The sequence below is a fragment of the Melanostigma gelatinosum genome, assembly GCF_949748355.1.
Source record: "Melanostigma gelatinosum genome assembly, chromosome: 16".
Taxonomy (NCBI): domain Eukaryota; kingdom Metazoa; phylum Chordata; class Actinopteri; order Perciformes; family Zoarcidae; genus Melanostigma; species Melanostigma gelatinosum.
In genome coordinates, this window is record NC_136649.1 from 22744245 (window position 1) to 22768804 (window position 24560).

At 43.1% G+C, this 24560-nt stretch overlaps 1 protein-coding gene across 2 annotated transcripts; it reads right to left on the reverse strand.

The window, feature by feature from the left end:
* Positions 1 to 2350: 2350 nt before the first annotated feature.
* On the reverse strand, positions 2351 to 24560 carry exoc3l4 (exocyst complex component 3-like 4). Of its 2 annotated transcripts, XM_079286954.1 has the most exons (14): positions 24466 to 24560; positions 22173 to 22408; positions 20738 to 20842; positions 18409 to 18642; positions 16592 to 17210; positions 15194 to 15311; positions 14845 to 14970; positions 14147 to 14247; positions 12728 to 12826; positions 8619 to 8742; positions 7391 to 7513; positions 5966 to 6118; positions 5601 to 5722; positions 2351 to 4144 (listed from the first exon to the last, which is right to left on the reverse strand). In XM_079286954.1, exons 2-14 carry the CDS (start codon positions 22387 to 22389, stop codon positions 3928 to 3930), a joined length of 2358 nt encoding a protein of 785 aa, XP_079143080.1. In that variant the 5' UTR covers positions 22390 to 22408; positions 24466 to 24560; the 3' UTR covers positions 2351 to 3927. The 2 variants fall into 2 exon arrangements, with proteins under 2 accessions (XP_079143080.1, XP_079143081.1); XM_079286955.1 differs by lacking the exon at positions 24466 to 24560 and having other exon boundaries at positions 20738 to 20804; positions 22173 to 22334.

Below are 24560 nucleotides of genomic sequence, written 5' to 3' on the forward strand. Positions count from 1 at the left end.
CGTATGAAGTGAGAATGAAGGCATGCGTGGATTGAAAGCGAGGTGTTTGAAATGTGTCTCACACTGGGTGAGATGTTGTTTTACAGGAAACACCTCGCATTGATTCATAGATACAGGAATATCATTCAACCAAAACACATTTACTCTTTTATTATCCGCCACAAATCAGGTATACCTGTACCGATACTTTTGCCATAAACTTTCACTGTTCAAAGGATCTCACAGAGTAGCACACTGACCTCAAATACTTCAACTTGGTTTTCACTTCTTTAGAAAACAGAGAAATCCAAAAGAGTGATTGTTACCTCTGCTCAGGCCACGAGAACTTCTATTTGGAATTATGTTCAAATAAAACAATACCTCACTCATTTATAAATAAGCAGCGTACGCAGTACAGACACACGCATACTTACTTAAACACGTGCACAATACATAACTCAAAGTAATAGTTTGTATATCAGAGAATGAAATGAGAGGAATCCACTTTCAACAAAATATTGTTCCAACGCTTTCACTTTGGAGGATATGAAGTTGAACTAATCCTGGCTCCATGTCTGCGGTGCACTGAAGACTGAACTGTGAACTGCTTCAGTAAAATAAATTAAATGTTATCTTTACAATCATAAAACAGTTTGACTCACTGTTTGCATATTTAGTTTTTATTAGCAGCGTCTTTGTTTTACAAATTACAACAAAGTCACTGTGGCCCACCGTCTGTCAGCTTAACAACACAGACAGACAGTGTGTGTGTGTGTGTGTGTGTGTGTGTGTGTGTGTGTGTGTGTGTGTGTGTGTGTGTGTGTGTGTGTGTGTGTGTGTCTGGACCACCAGAGTGTTTCTTTCTCTGCGGGTGTCATAAATCAAACATCGTAACAGCTCAGTCACTGACTGTGATTTCTTTCAGCAACTCTGAGTTGTTTAAATCCGCAGAAATAGTTTGATTCAGAGATTTAAAATCTGTGTTTTTTGTTGAGACGTTCTGTATCTGTTCTGGAGCTTTTGGTTGTATCACATGATCTTCATCACCAGAAGTCATGGAACTGACAATTTAGACTTTTTCTTTTCTCCTTTCTGTGCCTCTGTGAGGCTGTACTTGAGCTACATGCTAACGTTAGCATGCTACCATGCTTACAGTGATAATGCTAGCATGTTGATGTTTGTGCGGTGTAATGTTTACCTTGTTCACAGCGTTAGTTCAGCATGTCAGCATGGAAACATTTGCTAACTAGCACTACAAAAAGTAATAAGTATCTGACAACGTGACATTTTGAGCAGAGCGCCAGAGGGAAGGTCAGGAGATGACCAAAGTAGTCGGGTTCATCCTCTGGGGAACACGAATGTTACATGTTCCATTTCATGGCAATCCATCCGATAGTTGTTGAGTTTTTTCAGTTTTCTTTCTCAACCGACCAGAGTTCAAACTATGAGTGTTTACTTTAACATTAAACAACAGAATACAGATTTATTCGTATTGGAAGACTAATGTGGACATCCTCGTGTTTACGTTTGGATCGCACGGATTGCAATTTATCAGAAAAGGATTTAAAAGAAGAAGAGGAAGTGTTTTGATGGTTTTCTGTCAAAGACAACTTTTTCGACATTATTTCTTTCCACGATGGCACAACGAACGTCTAGAACGCACGGAAATGTTTTGCAAAAATGAGCCAAAGGAAAAGTGAAAGTATCCGAACTGTTGCTGCTCAGACTTGCATCAGCACCGAAAATAAAACAGAGTAAGAGGCCGACACCACAGCGACCACAGAGACAGAGAGGGGACTTTTAGAAGACAGAGCTTTTACAGGAAACCAGATGTTTTCAGTTTTACCTCCACGAAGCGTGAGACTTAAACGTCCACTGAAGGAACAATTCAACAATTCTTCCATCTGAGTGGAGTGTTTATCTTGTTTGAAGAATAATAATTGATCTGTAAACATTCTTCCAGATGTTTTATTGGTCTGATTAATGAATATCTTGAGCAGAACTATCCTAAGAACTAAACTGTATCTCTGAACTCGTATGTGCTGTTGGAATGTTAAAGTTCTGCTCAAACTAACAGAAGAGGGAGGAGCTCTAATCTGAGGAAGTGAAAACACCTGTTTGTGTCGTTGCAGGTGTTCAGTTATTCTGGCTGATTAAACATCTGCAGTTCAAGTTAAAGAAAAGACAAAAATAGAAATACATATGTGTGCAGCTGTATTGTTTGTATGAAACTCTACTATTAAAGTTTTTATTATCAAAAGATAAGTGAATGAGTGGATGTTGAAGATTTCAGACAGATGGAGTCACGAGAGATTCACGAGATTATTTGTTTCATATGTTTTATTAAGAAAAGGATTAAATAAGTATGACACATCATTTCTATATAATCTCTCTGGCGCCCTTCACACTATTTCATATTTAAACTCCTATAATTGTTTTATTTTGGTTCTTAAAACAGTCACAAAATGTTAAAAAAAAAACTGATTCAAACTCTCCTGAGACACCAAACTCTTCACTTCTCCCAGTGCACAACAATCATAAACACATAAACTATTTACAAACAGAATTATGATCAAATGAAGACATGAAATGTGCAAAGAAGATCACATGACGCTTGTTCTTCTGCCATCTGAGATCACACAGGTTAACCTGACATCAGAAAGTCTACATGAGAACTCACATTTCACTACAGAAAACCCTCATAAATAAGCCTGAAAGGCAGTGTGGAGGGCTCACACACATAAACAGTCTCGTACCGTTCACTAGGTTAGGTTCAGCATTCACATGCAAAGATCTTCTGACAGTTTCTATCAGTAGATCTGACACTCAAATTAAGGTCCAACAGCCTTTAAAGAAGACGCATTTTGCACCAAAAGTATAATTCCACAGCAGAATATCGTTCCGTCTGAAACCTGCCTTTAATTAGTTACGTCTGCTGAGAGCTTCACACGCGCATCAAAGTGATGACTTGGACTTTTATCAGGAACAGTTGGTGAAAAGTTTTTCTTCCCAGAAAAGAAAATCCCGACGTTCCTCCCAACGCTGCGTCACTCGTATTGCGTGACGCACTGCATTCGTGCACGTTTAATATGTTATTAAGTGGAAACACACGAGGCTTTTCTACATCTGCCAGCCAGTTTGAGGAGACATCAAGTATTCGCTGTTAGAAGAACAGAAGTTCACTCGTCTGTTGGGCCACAGAATGAACTGTAATATGTGTAAAAACAGCCAACGTGTGTTGTTACATGATTCTAACTTCATTTAAACTTTATTTAAAGGACAGTGCTGGTCTGACGCTGTATGAAAGACCAAAACAATGTGTGAGTCCGTCTCTCCATTCTTCTCTGTGGCAAAAATAAATACGTAAAAACAAATATGTGGTTTGATTTTTTAAAAGCTCTCAGTCATTTTCTAAAACAAGTGCTCACTTTCGTTTTCAATCAAACAAACCAGCAGGAAGTAGTGCATTTGTTGGGGACTATTTTCAGCGGCGGATGAATCCACATTTTGTGGTCTAGTGAGTATTTTATTTTAAGTCTTGTGCTTTTTTTTTGTGTCCGATTCAACAAACTTTCTCAACCGGACCGACGTCTTGTTTCAGCCTCATGAATATCAGTTAATTATGTTCATTATAAAGCTACCGGCTCCTCTCTGTGTGTGTGAGCAGGTTTCATTCATCTCTCCTTGTGTTTGAGAACGTGCGTACATGTAGAGCCTCTTCTTACTCAGCGAACACCAACTAGCTCTCAGTGGTAGACGTGTGTGATGAAGGGAAACCGATTCCTAAATAATCGACACACAATTAAACTTCAATGTCGACCGTGAGATTGAGAACGATCGGTCTGTGCAAAAAGGTGCAGTTTAGTTTCGTGTTTGAGAGCACAGGACCTTAACTTATGTGTCAGACCACCTTAAATAACCCAGCTCCACCTTTAACTCCACGCCGCACTAGTTGTCGGGCAGCAGGAAGCTGAGGCAGGAGAAAGGCAGATTGGAGAGGCAGTCTGTGTTGACGGTGACCTGCATGTCGCCAAATAAAACCCGGCTCCTGTCGCCGCCGCCGCCCAGCTTCTTCCTCAGCTCCGTGTGCCGCTGGAGGATCAGCTGGTGCTCACGGCCTCTCAGCAGGCCTCTGAAATACAGGACAGCTACCAGGTGCTTCCTGCTGCAGGCGGAGAGGAAAGAAGGATTTTAAGGATCATCAGTGCATTGGATGTCAAAAGAAGTGAAATAACCTGTGAGTGATTGTAGGAGGAGAGTCTTTGTGAAGCTCAGGAGTTCACCAGCAGTCAAAGAGCTCGTCTACATGGTCTGAGTGGAGCTTGTGTCGTCTACTAACAACTAAAATCAGATTTGATCTGTAAGGTTTCTGCTTCCGTTCCATGGTAGGTTTGTGGCAATGTACATTTAAGTTAAATTATATATTATGAAGAATAAAAGAGCTATAAATGAACAGAGCAGTGAGATGATCTGAATGAAGCTCAGCTCATCATCAGCACTTCATTACTGAGCGTATCTGCTTGTTTGGTGGACTCATCCTCTCACATGTCACATGTTCGGTGAAAGGCCACTCAGATCACAAACACATGATTTATGAGCAACATAATCTCAGCAGTTAATCCAGCTCGTGTTATGTGTAAACAGTTCATTGGGGTTAATGGTTAAAGTGAGTAAACATACTTTCTGCTTCATTTCGTTCATCTACTAATTCGTCATCACTTCCTCATTCCTCTGGTGATTGAAGGCAACTCGTGCGTTGAGTCTCTTAATTAAACAACGAGGCGATTCCTGCAGAGGTCAGCTGACCTCTCCGAGTAAACACAAGCATCGTCCTCGACCACTTCCACAATCACGAGTGGAAACTGATGCTTTTTAAGCATCAGACTAAAATCAGGAAGTAGGTTAAGTGTCTTTTTTTGTGTTGAAGTGAGTTGACTTTGAGGAATTTAAGGAAAGAAAACTGCTGCTTTTCAACACAGACGCGTGCAGCGCTTTGTGAACCTGCGTTTATGTTTCACTTTAACAAACCGGTTTATGAGAAACGTCTTCAACCCGGGTGACCGTGGGTCACCTGGAGGGTCATCCTCATCATCCTCATGGTGAAGGATGACCCTCCAGCTTCTGGATTGGCGAGTTGAACATAAATATGTTTAAACTACAGATTAAAAAAAAGCCCAAATCTTATGTTTCCCTCCATGTGGCACAGATCTGGTTTGTACTGACAAAAACATCACTTGTCATCTAACATTTCCTGAACATCACACCAGCTGTGATTGGCCGAGAGGCGGGTACAACCCGGACAGGTCGCCAGTCAATCACACGGCCGAGTACACAACTCCCGTTTGAACATTGAGTTAAACAGCATCACAACGTGTGGCTGCTGCTTGTTCAGTTGTCAGAATCGACTTTCCATCGAGTTCTACAGAAGTCACACAGAAACGCGACCGTTTCAGAGCGACAGGTGTTTCAGGTGAACGAGAGACCGTGTTAACTGGTGACTCTCTGCAGAATGCGTCTTTTCTATTTACGTGACTTTCCTTGGATGGATGTAGTTTTCCTCCTGCGGTGAGTTCGGCCGGTGAGTCGTGCAGAATGAGTCAGCGAGTTGTTGAACCGCTCACCTGAAGTCAGGGTAATGCTCCACTAAAGGCTGCAGGTGGTTCTTTATGTCGCTCTTGTTTTTCTGCACGATGACGTCGCTCAGGTCCTCTCCCACAGCGTAGAGCCACTCGTGAGTCGACTTCTACCGCAGAAACAATAACAAACAATAACAAACAGCATTTATTTTGGTGAAGCATCTGGTCATTTGACTCATCTGGTACACGGAAATACCAAAGTAAAATGTACTTACACGAGTAAATATTCTGGAAAGTTTCAAGCTTTTACATTGAAAGTGTTTCGATGAACTCTTTCCTATTTTCTTTCCCCGTATTGACCTGCAGGTCAAACAGAAGCACGCTGAAGAGGAAGTAAACTACTTTATTACCATGCTCTCAAACAGATCACTGAGCTTCCCCCACTGCAGGCGCATCTTGCTCGCTGCCTTCTCGTGTTTCCGGTTCTTGCACGAGTAGTTGTTCTTCATCAGCTGGCCGACGTATTCCCTCACCACGTGGTAGTGCAGTCGGCTCGCAAACTCCTGTTGCCGGGAAACACAAACACACACAGAGAGGGGGGGGGGGGGAATAACAGGATGGACACAGAAGAGAAAAGAGGAAATGTGAGCGTGGTTCTCTTTATGTGTCCGTGAGTCATGAGGCGGACTGGCCATCGGGGATACCGGGGGAATCCCCGGTATCGTGCTTGTGTGGTGGAATGCGTGGATCCGCTGCAGGTCTGCTGGATTGATGTGCTTTGTTGTCATATGAATATATGTGACTGGTTCTTATGACTTTGTGGCTGTCATTGTGTTAATTACGTTGATTTGACTACGCGAGTTACAAAGCGAGCTCAAACGTCTGGCACGACAGTGGGATAGGCTGAAGGCATCAGTATTTGAGGAGTACACAACCAAGACAACAGAAGCCGGCCGGAGGATGCTGAAGATGAGGCTGAAGAGGCAGAGATGGTTTACAAAAAGTGCTCATCTTGCAAGGACTGTCCAATCTGTTGCTACCGAGTTCTGAAGCAGTACAACCTCCTGACAGATGCATACCACATCATAGGCCTTGCATACAGGTTCCTGATTATCCTCTCTGTCACACAGGTAGCATGCGAGCGAAGCTTTTCGACGCTGAAATATATCAAAAACAGGCTCAGGAGCTCGCTCTCTCAACAGCACCTGGAGGCTTTTATGTTGATGGCTACTCAGAGAGATGTTTTGCAGATGCTGGACAGTGAGAAAATCATAGACGGTGTTGCAGAAAAGAGTGAGCTGCTGCAAAACCGTGCATTGAGTGGGCAGCGCGCCGTGCATTGAGTGGGCCGGTCTGACAGTAACTCCCGGGCCACTTTTTCCCCCCAGTCCGCCCCTGTCCGTGACACGACCAGCAGCCATCAGATCAGCTGAACTTCCACCTCCACTTCCACCTATTCATTCCTGAGTGTGTTTCAGCGTTTATTCGGTCTCGCTTTAATGCATCCTGCAGTCACAGCATCCGGCCCAAAACAATGGCGCCAAATTTGATTCACTGGAACTTCCAAGAAGGTCATAAAAAGTAAACAAGGATTTCCTCTGCTAACCCTCCCAAGTGATTACTTAGTGTGAAAAGCCAAATGCCAGTAAATCTTTGGCTCGAACTGGGAACTTTCTCGTATCATACCCGACACTTTGGCAGGTAACCAATCGTTATCTTTCCTCTCAGGAAGATAAAGCGGTTGGTAAATGCTGGAAATTCCTCTGATGGCTTCTTCCAGCTCGTCTCCTCCTCCTCCTCCTCCTCCTCCTCCTCCTCCTCCTCCTCCTCCTCACCTGATTATGTGGCGGCCTCATCAGAGCGCAGTGCTGAGACAGCAGCTCCATCCGACCGTGAAGCTGCCCAAAGTCTTCATCGTTGGTGAGCCACTTCCTCGTCATCATCCTCCTCAGGTACGGCTGGAAAAACAGCACAGGAAGCAGGTTCAAAGTGACAATGAAGTGAAGTGTTGTTCTCCACAGGATGGATCGGTGCTTCCATCCGCTCACATCTTCTTAAGAAGTGACTTCAGGGATTCTATCAAGTCCTCTGAATTAAACGACAAAAATACGTCTTTTGTAACCTTTAGAACGACACATATCCGACCCCCACGAATCACTGAAAAATCAATCTGATGCACCATCGCGCTGTGATCGATATGTTAAAGATAACAATGTCATAGAGCTTCATCGTGATTTTCAGCTCATTGTCATTTTTATGCATTTTCCTACGAAAACGCAGCAACACTTGTCATGTTCGCGTGTTACATGCACACAGTCTTCATAAAATAAACTTTCGTCTTTACAGGTTTAGACAATAAAACCACCTCGTTAGGTTTAGGAAAAGATGGTCGTTAAAATAACAACAGAAGTGCCGTTACACAAGTACACAAGTCGGCTGAAAGATCGCTGTTTGTTGGATTCATCCGCCTCCAAATGTGTGCTTTTGAGATCTTTACACTTCTTCCTTCAGGGTAACATACGAAATGACTTTATATCTACGAATTACACCTCCTGTGGTCGTATGAGAAGAAGACTGTTGCTGCTCAGAACTACAGGTGGAAGTAGTGTGATGGAGGTAAAGCAACACAAAACCTCTCGGGGAGGTCAGAGGGGAGGTTTGTGTCCGGTTTCCTGCAAACAATCACTGTTGGTTTTATTAAACCACGACTATAAACTTAGTGAAGTAGTTTCTGTACCTAAACTTAAACAAACCTTTAAGCATAGTAGTGGCAGATCACAGGTCACAGTTACATAATATCCTGCTGTTCGTTGGCCTGTTTTGTTGTGAGATAATAAATCCACCTCTGAATGACTTCACTTCCTCCTTTCTGATCTTTTACAGAAAGTGACTTGCTCGAAAGAATCTCTGCATTGAGTTTGAATGAGAGGTTCAGGAAAAGAGCAATCCTTTTTCAATTCCCCTTTAAGAAAACCGCAACAGCTCTCTGAGTGAGGAATAAACAGATCAAAACCAGAACTGGGCTTTCACCTAAAATAACGCTGATTGTCCGCGTGATTGTACCTTGACGTCGTCTTTGAACTGGTCCTCCAGCGCCTGGTTGAGCCTGATAATCAGCGACGTCGCCTCTTGTCTGAACCCGTCCACCTGGTCTGGACATGAGTCCCGGTACTCCTCCATGTGCTGCCTGCAGGAGCACAAAAAGAAAAGAAAGATTTCTCTTGGATACTTTAATTTAAATAACTATCTGCAAAAGTAGAAAACTCAAAAGAACACATCTTTGTTCTTCTTTCCTCCATTAATCATCTCATGACCCAACAGATGTATCTGGAGACCCTTTGGAGGGTTCCCTAGGTTGGGAACCATATATGTCATAATAATCAGTCACAAGGGCCCTTTTTCTGCACAACAAGCACTTTTACGTTTGATGCGTTCAGTACATTTACAGATGCAGACACCTAGAATTTCCCCTCCCAGCCAACTGCCAGCCGCTGGGAGTGCCCCCCCACCACACACACACTTCCTGTTTCCTAACCGGCCGTGCAGCCGCCACTGTTAAAACACCCATTCATTCAACTGCACAGTGTCGACATGATATGATAATAATATTTATTTGTATTCACACTCCTCATTCACATTCTAGGTATAGGGACTAGTTCCAGTGGTCTTGGGACTAGTTGTAGAGGTCTAGGGACTAGTTGTAGAGGTCTAGGGTCTAGTTGCAGAGGTCTAGGGACTAGTTGCAGAAGTCTAGGGACTAGTTATATAGGTCTAGGGACTAGTTGCAGATGTCTAGGGACTAGTTATAGAGGTCTAGGGACTAGTTGCAGATGTCTAGGGACTAGTTATAGAGGTCTAGGGACTAGTTGCAGATGTCTAGGGACTAGTTGCAGAAGTCTAGGGACTAGTTATATAGGTCTAGGGACTAGTTATATAGGTCTAGGGACTAGAAGTCTATGGTCTAGTTGTAGATGTCTAGGGTCTAGTTGCAGTGGTCTACGGACTAGTTGTAGAGGTCTAGGGACTAGTTATAGAGGTCTAGGGACTAGTTGCAGAAGTCTAGGGACTAGTTATATAGGTCTAGGGACTAGTTGCAGAGGTCTAGGGACTAGTTATAGAGGTCTAGAGACTAGTTGCAGAGGTCTAGGGACTAGTTATATAGGTCTAGGGACTAGTTGCAGATGTCTAGGGACTAGTTGCAGAGGTCTAGGGATTAGTTATAGACGTCTAGGGACTAGTTGCAGAGGTCTAGGGACTAGTTATATAGGTCTAGGGACTAGTTGCAGATGTCTAGGGACTAGTTGCAGAGGTCTAGGGATTAGTTATAGACGTCTAGGGACTAGTTGCAGAGGTCTAGGGATTAGTTATAGACGTCTAGGGACTAGTTGCAGAGGTCTAGGGACTAGTTATATAGGTCTAGGGACTAGTTGCAGATGTCTAGGAACTAGTTGCAGTGGTCTACAAACTAGTTGCAGAGGTCTAGGGACTAGTTATATAGGTCTAGGGACTAGTTGCAGAGGTCTAGGCACTAGTTATAGAGGTCTAGGGACTAGTTGCAGATGTCTAGGGACTAGTTGCAGAGGTCTAGGGATTAGTTATAGACGTCTATGGACTAGTTGCAGAGGTCTAGGGACTAGTTGCAGATGTCTAGGAACTAGTTGCAGAGGTCTAGGGATTAGTTATAGACGTCTAGGGACTAGTTGCAGAGGTCTAGGGACTAGTGATAGAGGTCTAGGGACTAGTTGCAGATGTCTAGGGACTAGTTGCAGAGGTCTAGGGATTAGTTATAGACGTCTAGGGACTAGTTGCAGAGGTCTAGGGACTAGTGATATAGGTCTAGGGACTAGTTGCAGATGTCTAGGAACTTGTTGCAGTGGTCTACAGACTAGTTGCAGAGGTCTAGGGACTAGTTATATAGGTCTAGGGACTAGTTGCAGAGGTCTAGGCACTAGTTATAGAGGTCTAGGGACTAGTTGCAGATGTCTAGGGACTAGTTGCAGAAGTCTAGCGACTAGTTATATAGGTCTAGGGACTAGTTGCAGATGTCTAGGGACTAGTTGCAGAAGTCTAGGGACTAGTTGCAGTGGTCTAGGGACTAGTTGCAGTGGTCTAGATGAAACCCTTGGATTATAAAAGTATCCTCAGTAGAACCCCCTCTGTGAGTTTTAGTTGGCCATCTTAAGAAGGTGGGAAGGTTCTGGATTGAACCCCTTAGAGAGGGTTATGGGTGGAACCATTACACCATAGACGGGTTCTCTTTTAGATCATCTCATAGGGGGGTCTGGGCATGACCCTTTAAGTTGGGTTCTAAGTAGAAAGCTCTGAAAGGATTCCAAGTGGAACCTTTCTAAAAGGTCCTATCAGGAACCTGAAAAAATGGTTCTCCAATGAGGACAAGAACCCTATGCGGTGAGCACCTTTATTTTAAAGAGTGTAGCCCCATCATGAAGGAGGGGGAATTCTGTAGCTGATCATACTTTCACATAAGTACTTTTACACTGTTGTATTAGTACTTCTACTGAAGTAAAGAATCAGAATTTCTTCCACCACAGTTTGTCATGAAGACTGAAGCATTTTCAACATATTTTCACACCACTAGCAAAGTTGTGACCCTAAACCGTAAGCCATGAGGCGAATTAAATATAATACAATTTGATAAACAAACACATGAAGCCACGTTTTATGAAAGTACATTACAACTAATGCAGTTATTTAGAGGTCTTGCACATGAATTCCTCTCACGTTGGCCTTTAATTCAGGAGCTTTTTTATTGATCTTTTTGTAAATGTCTACAGGACTGAGACCCAGAGGATGGAGAGCAGTGGTGTTAGAGGTGAAATACTCGACCACAGACTCCCCTGAACCTCTCGAACCTCAGCAGCAGAACAGAAAGCAGACATGAGATCTGCAGCTATAAACACACACCGCTCTCGACACATGTGGACGTCTGCAATGACTGGAAGCAGCAGCTGGGGGAGGTTTGCGAGGTTTGCCTCACTGCTTTCACCCCCCCACCCCCCGTGGCAGCGTTTCTCACATGCAGCCCCGATTCCCCGAAATCACGTGTCTCTCTCTCCAAACCAGGCAGTGTCTCTCACATGGCCTCATTGTAAGTGGGTATGTGGTGAAGCTCTGCTGTGCATGTTAAAAGAGAAACTTCTAAACAAGACTCAACAGACTCTCGCTTCAATCGCATATAAATCGTGTCGTCACGAATGCTGCGGAATCTCCCAGTCAAGTCCAAAATAGCTCAGAGATGGATCATCGAAACAAAAGCTCGGCACGACGTTCTCCAGAATCTTTAGAACCGTTTTGTTTCCTGCAGTAGTTTGTTTACGAAGATACAGAAACAATAACACAACTAAAAGTCACAAGTTTAAAATCATAAACCGAAATATCACCAGATTGTTAGATTCTATTTGTCCAGATTTCTGGACTCTCGGAAAAAGAAGGGTTCCAAAAGGGTGAGGTTCTACCCAGAACCAATTTGCTTCCGAAGAACCCTTTTGTGAACAAAGGTTCCTTGCTTGGACTAAGGGTTCCATTAAGAACCCACACACCCCAGACACCGTGACTGTGAACCATGATCGTTGTGGGATGCACTGCACCAAAGCATGAGGAACCCTGAGAGAGGTCTATGAAACCTTTGGAAAATAAAAGGGTTCTCGATAGAACCTCCCAGGTGGATTCTCGTTAGTACCCTTATAAGGTGGAATCTGGGTTGCACAGATGGTTTTAGGTATTTTTGTTCGATTCTAGATAGAACCCTCTAAAAGGGTTCCGCCAGGAACAAAAATGTTTCCTCTGAGATGTAGTGAAGTAAAAAGTACAATATCGACATCTGAGATGTAGTGGAGGACTATTGAGTATCAGAAAATGGAAATACTAAAGTAAAGTACCACAAATTTGTACAGTACCTGATAAATATGAAGTATTTGTCTCTAATGTACAGTGTTGTACTCTGGATTTGTACTGTTCTTTATGTATGAGCCACGTTCCCACTGATGGACAGTAAAGTCGTGCTGTCTGCTTCTGAAACAGGAACTCATCTCTGGATGAATCGGCTGATATTTCTTTCCCTTGAGGATGTGCTGCCACGTCCATGGTTTTGTCAGGGCACGCTGGTTCGTCTCCGGGCCTCTTGGGTAATTTCAGGAAGTCATGTGACTTACTGTAAAGCAGTGAAGCAGTTGATGTATGTTATCTGGTACTCGGTCCAAAGAGGCTTCGGTCTGAGAGCGCTGCAGTGACGCCTGAACTCCGTCTCAAATCTGTGAGAAAGAAAGAGGAGAGAGATGGATTCAGCCCGTCAAACAATGAATAGGGTTCAAACTCCCACTTTAAATAGACTTCCTGTTTGTACTTCCATTGTATTCCCCTCTATACGTCTACTCTGCATTTTGTAAGAAAATGTACTTTTTACTCCACTTCATTTATCAAACAGCTTTCGTCACTTTTGCAGATTATTAATACAAAATATAAATCATTGTGGATTAAACTACCCACCAGTGTGTAAGTAAGCTAAACATTAAGCTGCAACATTAAAGTGATAAACATCAATACTTATAATCCAGTTATATAATACGTATGATTCTGAAATGGCACAATCAGCATAGTGAGTACTTTTGGTACTTGTGTATATTTTGATGCTAATACTTTTGTACTTTTACTGGACGCAAGTACGATTTTGAATGCAGGACTTTTTACTACTTTTACTTGAATAAAATATCTGAGACCTTCTTCCACCAGTGTCTACAGATAGCCTTTGTTTAACTGTTGCTTTTTTGTTGTTATTTTTTGCTACTTTTCCTGTTTCCTGTTGACTTTTTTTTGCTGCTGCAGAGATAAAACTGAAATAAGATGAATGTAATATGTATGTGTTCTTGAGATAAAGAACGATGGAGGAGAGGACGGTCACAGAGTTCACTTAAAACAACACCAGTCATCAATCAGCCAGAGGAAATATTCCGACATTTCGACAGTGTGGTTGTTGCACATTACTGAGGGCAGGATCCTGTTTCCAGTTAGTTTTCTTGTGGGCGGGTTCCCCCTCACGCTGCCACCTTCGTCTTTTCCTTTGTTTCTGCAGATATCTATGTCATATTGAGTAACATGTGATATTTTGTGGTTGACTTGATGCCATTCGACCTCCTCGCTGATGCATTATTTCTGAAGATAAATATGACGACAGACTTAAGTTCTTATTGTGTGTTGTTAAAAAGCATAAAACACCGTATATTAAATGATTCAATAAGCAAACCTGGCCTCTGAAGACTTTCTACCGTCTCATAGATGTCGAAACATTTCATTCAAAACCACAAGTTTCTACCTCACGGTGGAGCTGAAGGATGAATCAGAGGATCACCAAACTCAAAGGGTGTTTATCCTCAGAGGGCTATGAATGCCTGAAACTAACTTCATGTCAATCCATCCCATAATGGTTGAGATATTTCAGTCTGGCCTATGCCAATATTACTCTTCCTTTAGCTAGCAGAGCTAAAACATAAGAATAAATACGTAGCACAGCGTGTAAATATATATTCCTGTCCTTTACGTGTTAGTACACATCCAGTGTCTCCGTGTTGACGAACCTCTTGGGGAACGTGCTCAGCTCCTGGAGGCAGCAGGAGATCACTTCCTGTTCCAGCTGAGCATCGATGGCTCCAGAGTTCTGAACGTTTCCTTTCACTGTCTGCAGAGAGTGAAAACACACCAGCACACACACACACACACACACACACACACACACACACACACACACACACACACACACACACACACACACACACACACACACACACACACACACACACGCAGTCACGATGAGCTTCATATGGAGCTCTCTGCTGCCGCCACGTGGTCACATCACAGCGTTGCATGTTTAGACTTCTGTCATTAGACTCATTAATATTCACTAACAAACACAAAAATAAACACTCAAGCCGATGAAGCCACACACTTTGTACAGATATTACATTTATTATTGTATAAATATCTAATTTACTTGTTATCATTTAAATCAATATAGAAAATAAAAATATGTACTTATACATATAATTATTTGTCTAAAGTATGATTTTAAGCAAAATAGTATTTTAGGTACTTATGTGTTTCTTATCAATAAGCTTCAGGCATACTTCATGGTACTTTAAATATAAACATACTGTTTTTACTGCACTATTTTATAGTTTTCAGATGTTTTTAATACACATTTACACACAACATTTAAAGAACATCATTTGACATCTCATCTTTGACATTACATATTTAATAATAATAGCAGTCGTACCGTCCAGATGTCCATGTGAAACGGAGAGTTGAGGACGTCGTCCTCCTTCTGCGGAGAGCTGCCGTCCCTCCAAACCTCCTCGTGTTCAAGTCGAATGACTCCGTCCAGTGAAGAGCTCATGTCCTCCTGCAGCAACAGACACAGAGAGGAGAACGCTGGAAGAGTGAATCAAAACCTCCACAACAAGATCGCCTCCTCGGGTCTTTCTTCTCCGATGATTCTATTTCAGCTCATCTAAAAACACTCAATTATTATCACAAGAACTGGAATTAATATACAACCGTTGAGCTATTTTGAGCACCTTGGCTGCCATGTTTAACGAAAAGTGGGGGACGGTGGAGCTCGTCACCTTCACTCTGCAGCAGAACTTGTCTTTGAGCTGCATCAGGAGCTCGTCCTCCAGCTGCAGATCGGCGCTCTCGTCCTTCATGTCCGGCTGCAGGGAGACACTTCCCATGACCCTCTCGCTGTGCGGCGTGAAACGAGATACAGTCAACAACATTTACATGCGATCTGAAGAACGCCGGAGACGTGTCGCTTCATGTCGGGAGGAGAGAAGAAATAAGGTTACAAGCGCGGAAGAAGTGTTTGCGAAACAATCTTTAAACAATACTTTGAAGCAATAATAAATATAGTTTAAAGTACTTATTGAGTTTACTGATGCATTCATTGCATTCATGTGTATGAGCAGTAATATTACAGCATGCGTGTGAGAAACTGAATAAATAAAGTATTTTTTAAGGTGCTACTTTACAAAATCTGTGAGACACACGATCTGATTAAAAATGTTCCATTTTGGCCTCCAGAGAGTGTTGTGCTTCTTTTTTCATCAGTTTATTTTTGGTCTCCCAAATGTTGTTTCGAGCATGTTATTTGGGGGGGGGGGGGGACTCTGTATCTGAGTCCCGACTCACACGCTCACCCTGTCTGTAAACATCTCTGTCTGCATCTTTACTGGTGAGACGTGTTATTGGAAGACTTTCTTTTTCCTGCAAGTTTGAGACGATAAACATTTCTGCAGGAGAACAATCTGGGAGATGTGGCCCAGATGTCTGGAGTCTGGAGTCATCTACCTCTTTACCTCCTTCTTGTTTAACATGTTTGAGGTCGTTCACTGGATGGAGGCCAACATACATGCACTGGTTTAAAAGCCCCGAGTTCACAAATATAAACTACCGGACTGATTAGTGTGCCAGACAAAGATTCAGTGCGTCTGAAAACATAGATCGTCAAAGTCACAAATATCAGGCTGTTACAACATCTGATCACATTCTGCAGCGTGTAAAGCAGCATGCTTTTCTGACCCACAATCCTTTGCGTGTCAGATATACGAGCAAGAGGCTCAAAGTGCAAGGTGCCCTGTCATGATGAAGTAGTACGTTCCAGCTGAATGCATCCTGCATGCAGCAGCACGTACTTTGTGAAGACAGCTGAACTAGTACGAGATCTGGACGGCAGATAAAGTTTGATTTTCTAGGCTCAGTAATCTCCTGAAGCAGCTGGTCACTGTCGTTTTTGTCAAACAAAAATATGAAATAAGTCGTTTGTTGGGGACTATTTTCAGTGGCGGATGAATCCACATTTGGTGCTCTGATCCAAATGAACTACAGTGTGTGTGCTCATGGTGATGAAGCAATATGTCACCCAGAGATATCAGGCTGTGATACACACTCGATGCTTGTTAATACGTTCACTGTATCTGTTGTGGAGAAACAATATGTCAACGTACTGATTGCCGTTCACTGACCTCCTGTAGCGGTTGATGATCCAGTCCAGCAGAGCGTAGAGGTCCTTCCGCTCCGTCGCCCGCTCATCCAGCTTCTTCATGTGCTGCCCGAGGACCCGGTGGTAGCTCCTCACGTAGGTGCTGAAGACTTTGAAGCTGGGCGGGTACGAGCACCGCAGCTCCTTCTTCACGCTCTCCAAGTCCTCCACGACGGTCCGACCCAGCAGCCCCAGGTGAACGGCCAACCAGGAGACGTTCTGCTCCCTCCGCTCCAGGTGAACGCTCGACACCTTCGCCTGCACCCCCTCGCCCACCGCCTCCCTCCACGCCTCCATCCAGCTGCCCGCAAGCCCGCCGGGCTCCTCCGCCCTCCTCTCCTCCTCTTGGATGATGCGAGCCACGGGAACCAACAGCCCCTTGTTTCTGGAGGGAAGAGAGTTGGAGTCGCGCACGATGGTGTTGACCTTGTTCCTCAGGTCTCCGTAGAGGAGGTTGAGGTCTTTCTCCTTCTTGGCCAGCTCCATGGGCGAGTCCTCGCCGCACCGCTCACGCTCCTGCTGGAACTCCTGCCGCAGGGCGAGCAGGTTCAGGTGCGCCTCCTCCAGCACCTCGTTGTCGATCAGCTTATTGATCTGCATGACTGGGAACACAAGGCAAGGCTCAGGCACGGGAGAACACACACTGCCACTCTTCATTTGTCCTGTTAAACGCATTCTCAACAAATCAATAAACAGCAGGGAAACTCTTCAGTCCAGAGGAAGTTATTTGTGAATTGAACGCCTCTTTCAGGCAGGATTCAGACCCTGACTGGTGTCGACAGACAAACCGCGGTGTATTTACACTGAGAATAGGACTCTTTACCGGCTGCTCTTGTTGACAAAACAGACAAAAGATGAAGTTGAATGCGCGGACAGAGAAGGAGACAGGAAGGTGTTTGGGAGAGAAAAGGTTACATTCATAACTTGCAGCTACGAATGTCTTCAAACTGTTTTTTTATTTAGATTAAAGGAAACTTAAAATCTGAATTTACCTGAAGGACAGTCAAAGGTTCCTCAAAAGTTAATAATATCACATATCCAACAGGACGTAATTTGCAAAAAATGTCCAAAATGACCATTTGTATATCAATTATACAAATTGTTAATTTGGATTTTAAAGACATTTTTTGTTGTAGTAATGAATTGAAGTAAATGGGGGCTGCATTTAACAACAGCACAACTACATCAGAACATCTGTTTACAAACTCTCACATAACTCTTCATATAATCTATTATAAAGTCTCATTTATCCCGTCGTAAGCTCACTACTTCACAAACACACTCATCTATTTAAAACATACATTAAACAATCTCCTGTGAGTCACAAGACGCTTTTTTAAATGGTAAAAAACGAAATATTTTAAAATATAAATGACATAGAATGTGAATAGAATGTGACATATAGACGGGGTCGCTCATAGACAGTTATGACCCTTTATAGAGAATCATCAGCAGAATGTGCAGCTCCGCTCACGTTCCAGCTCATTGTTTATCTCTCAGACTCACGACTTCACTGTTCTGATTCACTCTAGCTGCTCTCATCGCGTCATTTACAGAGAAGATGCTGTAATAACGTCACTGCACACGACAGCAAACAGCAGACAGCCTCAGTTAGAGACCAGCTGACGGACATCGTGAATCATTTCACGGCCAAAGAGACGACGTTTCTCAGGCGTTGGTGGAGACCAAAGACGGAGCGAACAGAGAGACAATGCTGGACGTACAGTCGTCAGGTGACACACAAATGAACACGTTGCCACACGCTAACGTTACCTTAAGGTTATAAACACGGTGAAGTACCTGACAGTGGGGTGTGGGGTATTTCTAGCGGTGTGTACGACTCCTCCATCTCCTGACACGCCTCCTCTTCCTCCTCCTCTTTGTGGTCCTTCCTCTCCTCCGCCGAGCCCTCGGCGAGGGAGACCAGCGGCTCCGGTCTGCACGGTTTATCCTTCTTGCTGCCGATTCTCAGGCTTCGACGAATGGACGCTCCCGTTTTCATGAGGGAGTCACCGAACCCGGCCATGTTTGGATCTGAGCGGGTAGAAAACAGCTTACGGTGACCAGTTGGCCTTTACTGACCCACACATGATTTCTGGTCTTTGGTTTTGCCTCCATCTCAACTGTGCTTTGTGTTGGGAACCTCATGTCCAAAGTCAATTCATCACATTTAATAGATTGTGCTTTCTTGTTTGCTGTGTGTGCTGCTGCCGCCGTGCATTCACTACACACCCTGAAGCTGATGTAACGTAGTTTAAAAGGGTCAGGTTAAATCCCGCTAAATGGGAAAACTACTATTTACTGTTGTAAATGTGTACCTGCACTGAGTAGTAGAAGCAAAGGATTATGGGTAATCCTTGAGGACTTGCCACTCGGTAACGTGTCTGTCGACAAAATAATGTTAACTAACTTGAAAAAGTCCATAAAGGTTGAGCCAGCTTTACTTGTTTGGATATTATTTGTCTGTTATCTTCGCCATGTTTTCATGACGTTAACCATTCGTTTGAATGTGTTTTATTGCCGGTAACGTCTCCAGTACAGCTGGCTCACACTAACGTGACGCCGGTTCTACGTCATTGTCCTCATAAATGCAGGTATGTGACAGTATGTTGCTCAATAGAGCGTGGTCATATTTTAAACATGCAGATGGAGTATTTTCTAGTGTCTACTTGTTTACTAAGTTACATAATTGTTAATTCTAAAATGAAAAATTCTTTAAAAAAGGGAAACAGTCCAGCGTGAGAAATCTGTATAAATATACAAAGCAACGAGGAGACGTGCTGATATGAAACATTGATCCAGTGTTGAGTGACTGAGTTACATGTCTTTGTGTTGAGTGACTGAGTTACATGTCTTTGTGTTGAGTGACTGAGTTACATGTCTTTGTATTGAGTGACTGAGTTACATGTCTTTGTGTTGAGTGACTGAGTTACATGTCTTTGTGTTGAGTGACTGAGTTACATGTCTTTGTGTTGAGTGACTGAGTTACATGTCGTTGTGTTGAGTGACTGAGTTACATGTCTTTGTGTTGAGTGACTGAGTTACATGTCTTTGTATTGAGTGACTGAGTTACATGTCTTTGTGTTGAGTGACTGAGTTACATGTCTTTGTGTTGAGTGACTGAGTTACATGTCGTTGTGTTGAGTGACTGAGTTACATGTCGTTGTGTTGAGTGACTGAGTTACATGTCGTTGTGTTGAGTGACTGAGTTACATGTCGTTGTGTTGAGTGACTGAGTTACATGTCTTTGTATTGAGTGACTGAGTTACATGTCTTTGTATTGAGTGACTGAGTTACATGTCTTTGTGTTGCGTGACTGAGTTACATGTCTTTGTGTTGAGTGACTGAGTTACATGTCTTTGTGTTGAGTGACTGAGTTACATGTCTTTGTATTGAGTGACTGAGTTACATGTCTTTGTGTTGCGTGACTGAGTTACATGTCTTTGTGTTGAGTGACTGAGTTACATGTCTTTGTGTTGCGTGACTGAGTTACATGTCTTTGTATTGAGTGACTGAGTTACATGTATTTGTGTTGAGTGACTGAGTTACATGTCTTTGTGTTGAGTGACTGAGTTACATGTCTTTGTGTTGAGTGACTGAGTTACATGTCTTTGTGTTGAGTGACTGAGTTACATGTCTTTTGTAGAAGAAAATCAGCATTATAACTTTGAATTGTAATTGAATTGAACTGAACGCATTTGGGCTCACACGTAAAGAGTTAATGTAACGTGTTATGTAACACATATTCTGGTACACAACAACATTCTTAAGATGTGATTAGGACCAGACACTGGGGCACCAACCTCCCTCCTAAAAGTATCAAAACATTTCCGTATATGGAGCTATGTCCTGCAATTAGGGCAAGTGACCAAAACATGCCCGAATTAGGGGTCCAGAAGGACTCTGCTTTTCAAGTCAACAGACTGATTTGAATGATGCAACACAGCAGAAGAGGCGTGCATTTAGACTATAAAAGTGGTCCTCGGACAGTAAGATTTTGAATCTGTTTCCATATGCCAAGTTCGTGTGATGTTAACGAATATGCATGAAACGATTCCCGCTGGTTTGCAACTCCAGTTCGTCGCCTCTCATCTCCTCATTTTGCCACAACACTTTGAGCGCGTCAGACCTTTTCCTTTCTGCGGGGCGGCGTCGCTGTCGTCTTCCTCTTTTCTGCTGAAAAGGCCTCCGATGATCTTCAGAGGAGACGTGACCGGAGAGCCGAGCCTCAGACCTGAGACACAGAGGCACAACGTTTCCTCGTTTCACAATCACGTCTCTCTTTGTCTCGTCAGTAAGAAGAGAAATCAATCTCAGGGCTTGGAATCGATTTCAGTTCCTGAACGTTTATATTTACATTTGCGTGCGGCTGCGTGACTCGGCAGTGTTTTGTCCTCACACAGTGACCTGAAACTAAACCAACCGAGGAATGCAAAGATTAAGTCTTGATGAAAACAATCAGGTGAGTTTGGCTCGGCTCCAGAATCTAAAAGTGAGAGTCGCTGCAGACTTCTGAAAGCAGTTTGTCCTCAATTCTGCTGACAGAGACGATAGTTTGAAAGAGAAGCTACCGACTTACTGTAAATGAAATAACCTCTTGTGTGCAGCTAAACTGGACTAAAGCAACTTTGCTGAATACGGACATTTCTAAATGTTAGGACTTGCAGATAAAAACACTGAGCGCGATGTTTTCCTGTCATGCTGCTGTTGAAGTGTCGCTGCTTAAAAGGAAAAACTAAATCAACCCTAAAACAGGTTTCAAGAAGAGCTCAAGTCTAGAAATCATGTTTTGTGTGCATCCAAACGAAGCCTGATTCTGCATCTACATCTTTCATCCACAAACACGGGTCAAGATATTGTGGAGGTTTTCACTGTGACATCACACATTAAGTCTGCCGCTCAAACACGTGACATCAGAGATCCAGTCTAAAATAATCGAATGATTGTTTTTATCATTTGGTCTTCAGAAAAAAGTGACAAATTATTTCCTGAAACTTAAGTTGATCATTCCGACAGTTTTGCAATCACATACGATTAAGAAAGAAAAGCAAATCTTCACAACTGAAACTCGGGAATGTTTGGTGTTTTTGGTGTTTTTATCTCCTCCACTGTGTGCACCGACTGAAGCAGAAGGTGTACAGATTGTCCATAAGAATCACACATCACTGCTATTCATCACAGATCAGAAAACATCCAACTATGATCTCCTGTAGCGGACAAACAGAGACGTGTTTTCGGTTTTGTTTTTAGTGTAAGTTAAACGATGCTTGTCTTGTGTTTCGTTCCCACACTGTTTCCACCTACACACGCAGAACCGGCCGCACCTGAGAGGAACCAGTTCACACACGTCTTCTACAAGCAGCGATGCATTTCTAGTCTCAAGCCAGCGTATATTTGTGAGCTCAAGGTGGAAACACAGGCCCGGAAACTGTAATCGCTTCCTGGTTCTGTGGGGATTATTCTTTCTGTCGGCACACAAACACCAAATCTCCTTTTCCCCTGACCTTCAGAGGCCACTTCACTGCCTGCAAGCAGATCTCATGCCGGCTGACGTCGGTACTCACTGGCTGACGGCGGCGGTCGTGCCCCCGAGTCATCGCCGGTCGTGACCCCTGACCCCTTGCCTCCGGACGCCAGCGGGCTCTTCTCCGCCGCCCGCCGGATGCTTTGCCTGAGCGTCTGAAGCACGCCCGGCGACGCGGTCGGCGTCTTCCCGTCGCTCTTGAGGGACACCCGGTCCTCGTCGGGGTTTCCAGTGGACTTGTCCATCACTTGTGACATCTCATCCCGTTAAATGAACCTGTGAGGAAGCAGAGCATGGAAGGAGTTACAGTCCGCCTGCTCTCCGCTCACAGTGTGTGAAACGGTGGTTACGGTTTGCTTTCGGTTATTCTGGTTTCCATCACGAGGGACAGGCGGAGCAGCTTTTTTGTTTACAGATAACATCACAGCAGCTTCATGCTGGACACAAGGGCATCATTTCCACTGGAATGAGGATCTCCAAAAATACTACCCCCCCCCTTGACCCTTTAATAAAATATCTCTTCAGAGTTTCCTCTGACTGTTGATCTCCTCTAATCCAGACGAGGGAGGAGGAGTTCATGAAAAATGTTAATCTTCATCATTTTAACGTCAGTTTTCACCTCAGAACTTAAGAAGAGATAAAAACAATGTTTTTATCGTCTTCATTCAGAGACTTTGGTCTATTTTGCTTCTATGACACGTCTTCTTTCAGACGTGTGAAAGAAAACATCCAAAATACACATTTATTTATTTATTTCACTACTTTGTCTGTTTGCGTCTGTCGATTTCTCCTAAATCCACTAAAAGTTACCACTAGTTAATGCCTCATTTGCATATTTTAAAATACAGTTTCAGAAAACTTGTAATACAGAAAATATTTACTTAATGTAAGTGAACAACTGGTGAAGTTTCATGGTGATATCTGTGAGTTCATGTTGGGACTCTATTCACCTGTAGAGTCTCTTAATGTGAGTGATGAAGTGGTGAATATTCACCTGTAGAGTCTCTTAATGTGAGTGATGAAGTGGTGAATATTCACCTGTAGAGTCTCTTAATGTGAGTGATGAAGTGGTGAATATTCACCTGTAGAGTCTCTTAATGTGAGCGATGAAGTGGTGAATATTCACCTGTAGAGTCTCTTAATGTGAGTGATGAAGTGGTGAATATTCACCTGTAGAGTCTCTTAATGTGAGCGATGAAGTGGTGAATATTCACCTGTAGAGTCTCTTAATGTGAGTGATGAAGTGGTGAATATTCACCTGTAGAGTCTTCTTAATGTGAGTGATGAAGTGGTGAATATTCACCTGTAGAGTCTCTTAATGTGAGCGATGAAGTGGTGAATATTCACCTGTAGAGTCTCTTAATGTGAGTGATGAAGTGGTGAATATTCACCTGTAGAGTCTCTTAATGTGAGTGATGAAGTGGTGAATATTCACCTGTAGAGTCTCTTAATGTGAGTGATGAAGTGGTGAATATTCACCTGTAGAGTCTTCTTCATGTGAGTGATGAAGTGGTGAATATTCACCTGTAGAGTCTCTTAATGTGAGTGATGAAGTGGTGAATATTCACCTGTAGAGTATCTTAATGTGAGTGATGAAGTGGTGAATATTCACCTGTAGAGTCTCTAAATGTGAGTGATGAAGTGGTGAATATTCACCTGTAGAGTCTCTTAATGTGAGTGATGAAGTGGTGAATATTCACCTGTAGAGTCTAAATGTCTGTAATGTAACTAAACGTCTCTTTAAGACGTTTCCTCTCAATGACTTTGTTCTCAGACTCTGATGATAAATCTCCACTTCAGCAGCTCTTACATTCACCAAACTTCACTCGTTCATTCCTCTCTGTGTGCTGAAGGTTCACTTTAACATATAAAATACAGATATATTCAGTGTTTGTAAGATCATTTGACAACTGAAGTTTTCCTTTCAGTCACAAGTGTGATTAATGATGTTATAGACAACATCATTAAAAGCAATGATATGACACTTTAAACTCTCAATAGAGGGTCACAACTCTATTATATGACAACAGAACACGATACAGTTCTGTCAAGTCCTGAATTATTAAACCAGTTCAGGATCAACACATTAAAAAGTGCTGATAAGAGTGTTTCACACCAAATAACCTGCTCTATACATTCAGACTGTTTCACCAATCGAAACTTCCCACTGCAAGTGAAGCAAAAGCCTCAGTTTGATTGCGAAGACAAATATTTGACCAATGCACACAATCTGTACCGTAAGTTAAAGAGTTACAGGCTCACACTGAAGGTTGAGAGAGAGAGAGAGAGAAAAGGTTCCTCTTACCTGCGTAGCTCAGGTAGAAAATACTCACCTCACATAGTCACCTCCACTCGATACCTGCTTTCACTTTCTGTGCCTTTGTTGTAAAGCTGGTTTGGGATAATTACAAGAAGGAGAGGTTACTTT

Bases quoted from the DNA above. Each gene is read 5' to 3' on its own strand.
- exoc3l4 (XM_079286954.1), bottom strand. From the start codon at position 22,389: ATGTCACAAGTGATGGACAAGTCCACTGGAAACCCCGACGAGGACCGG. The intron at 15,312-16,591 runs GTCAGTGAACGG...CACGCCGCACAG, and splicing joins ATCATCAACCGCTACAGGAG to CGAGAGGGTCATGGGAAGTG. The intron at 8,743-12,727 runs GTAAGTCACATG...GTGCTCCTGCAG, and splicing joins AACTGCTTCACTGCTTTACA to GCAGCACATGGAGGAGTACC.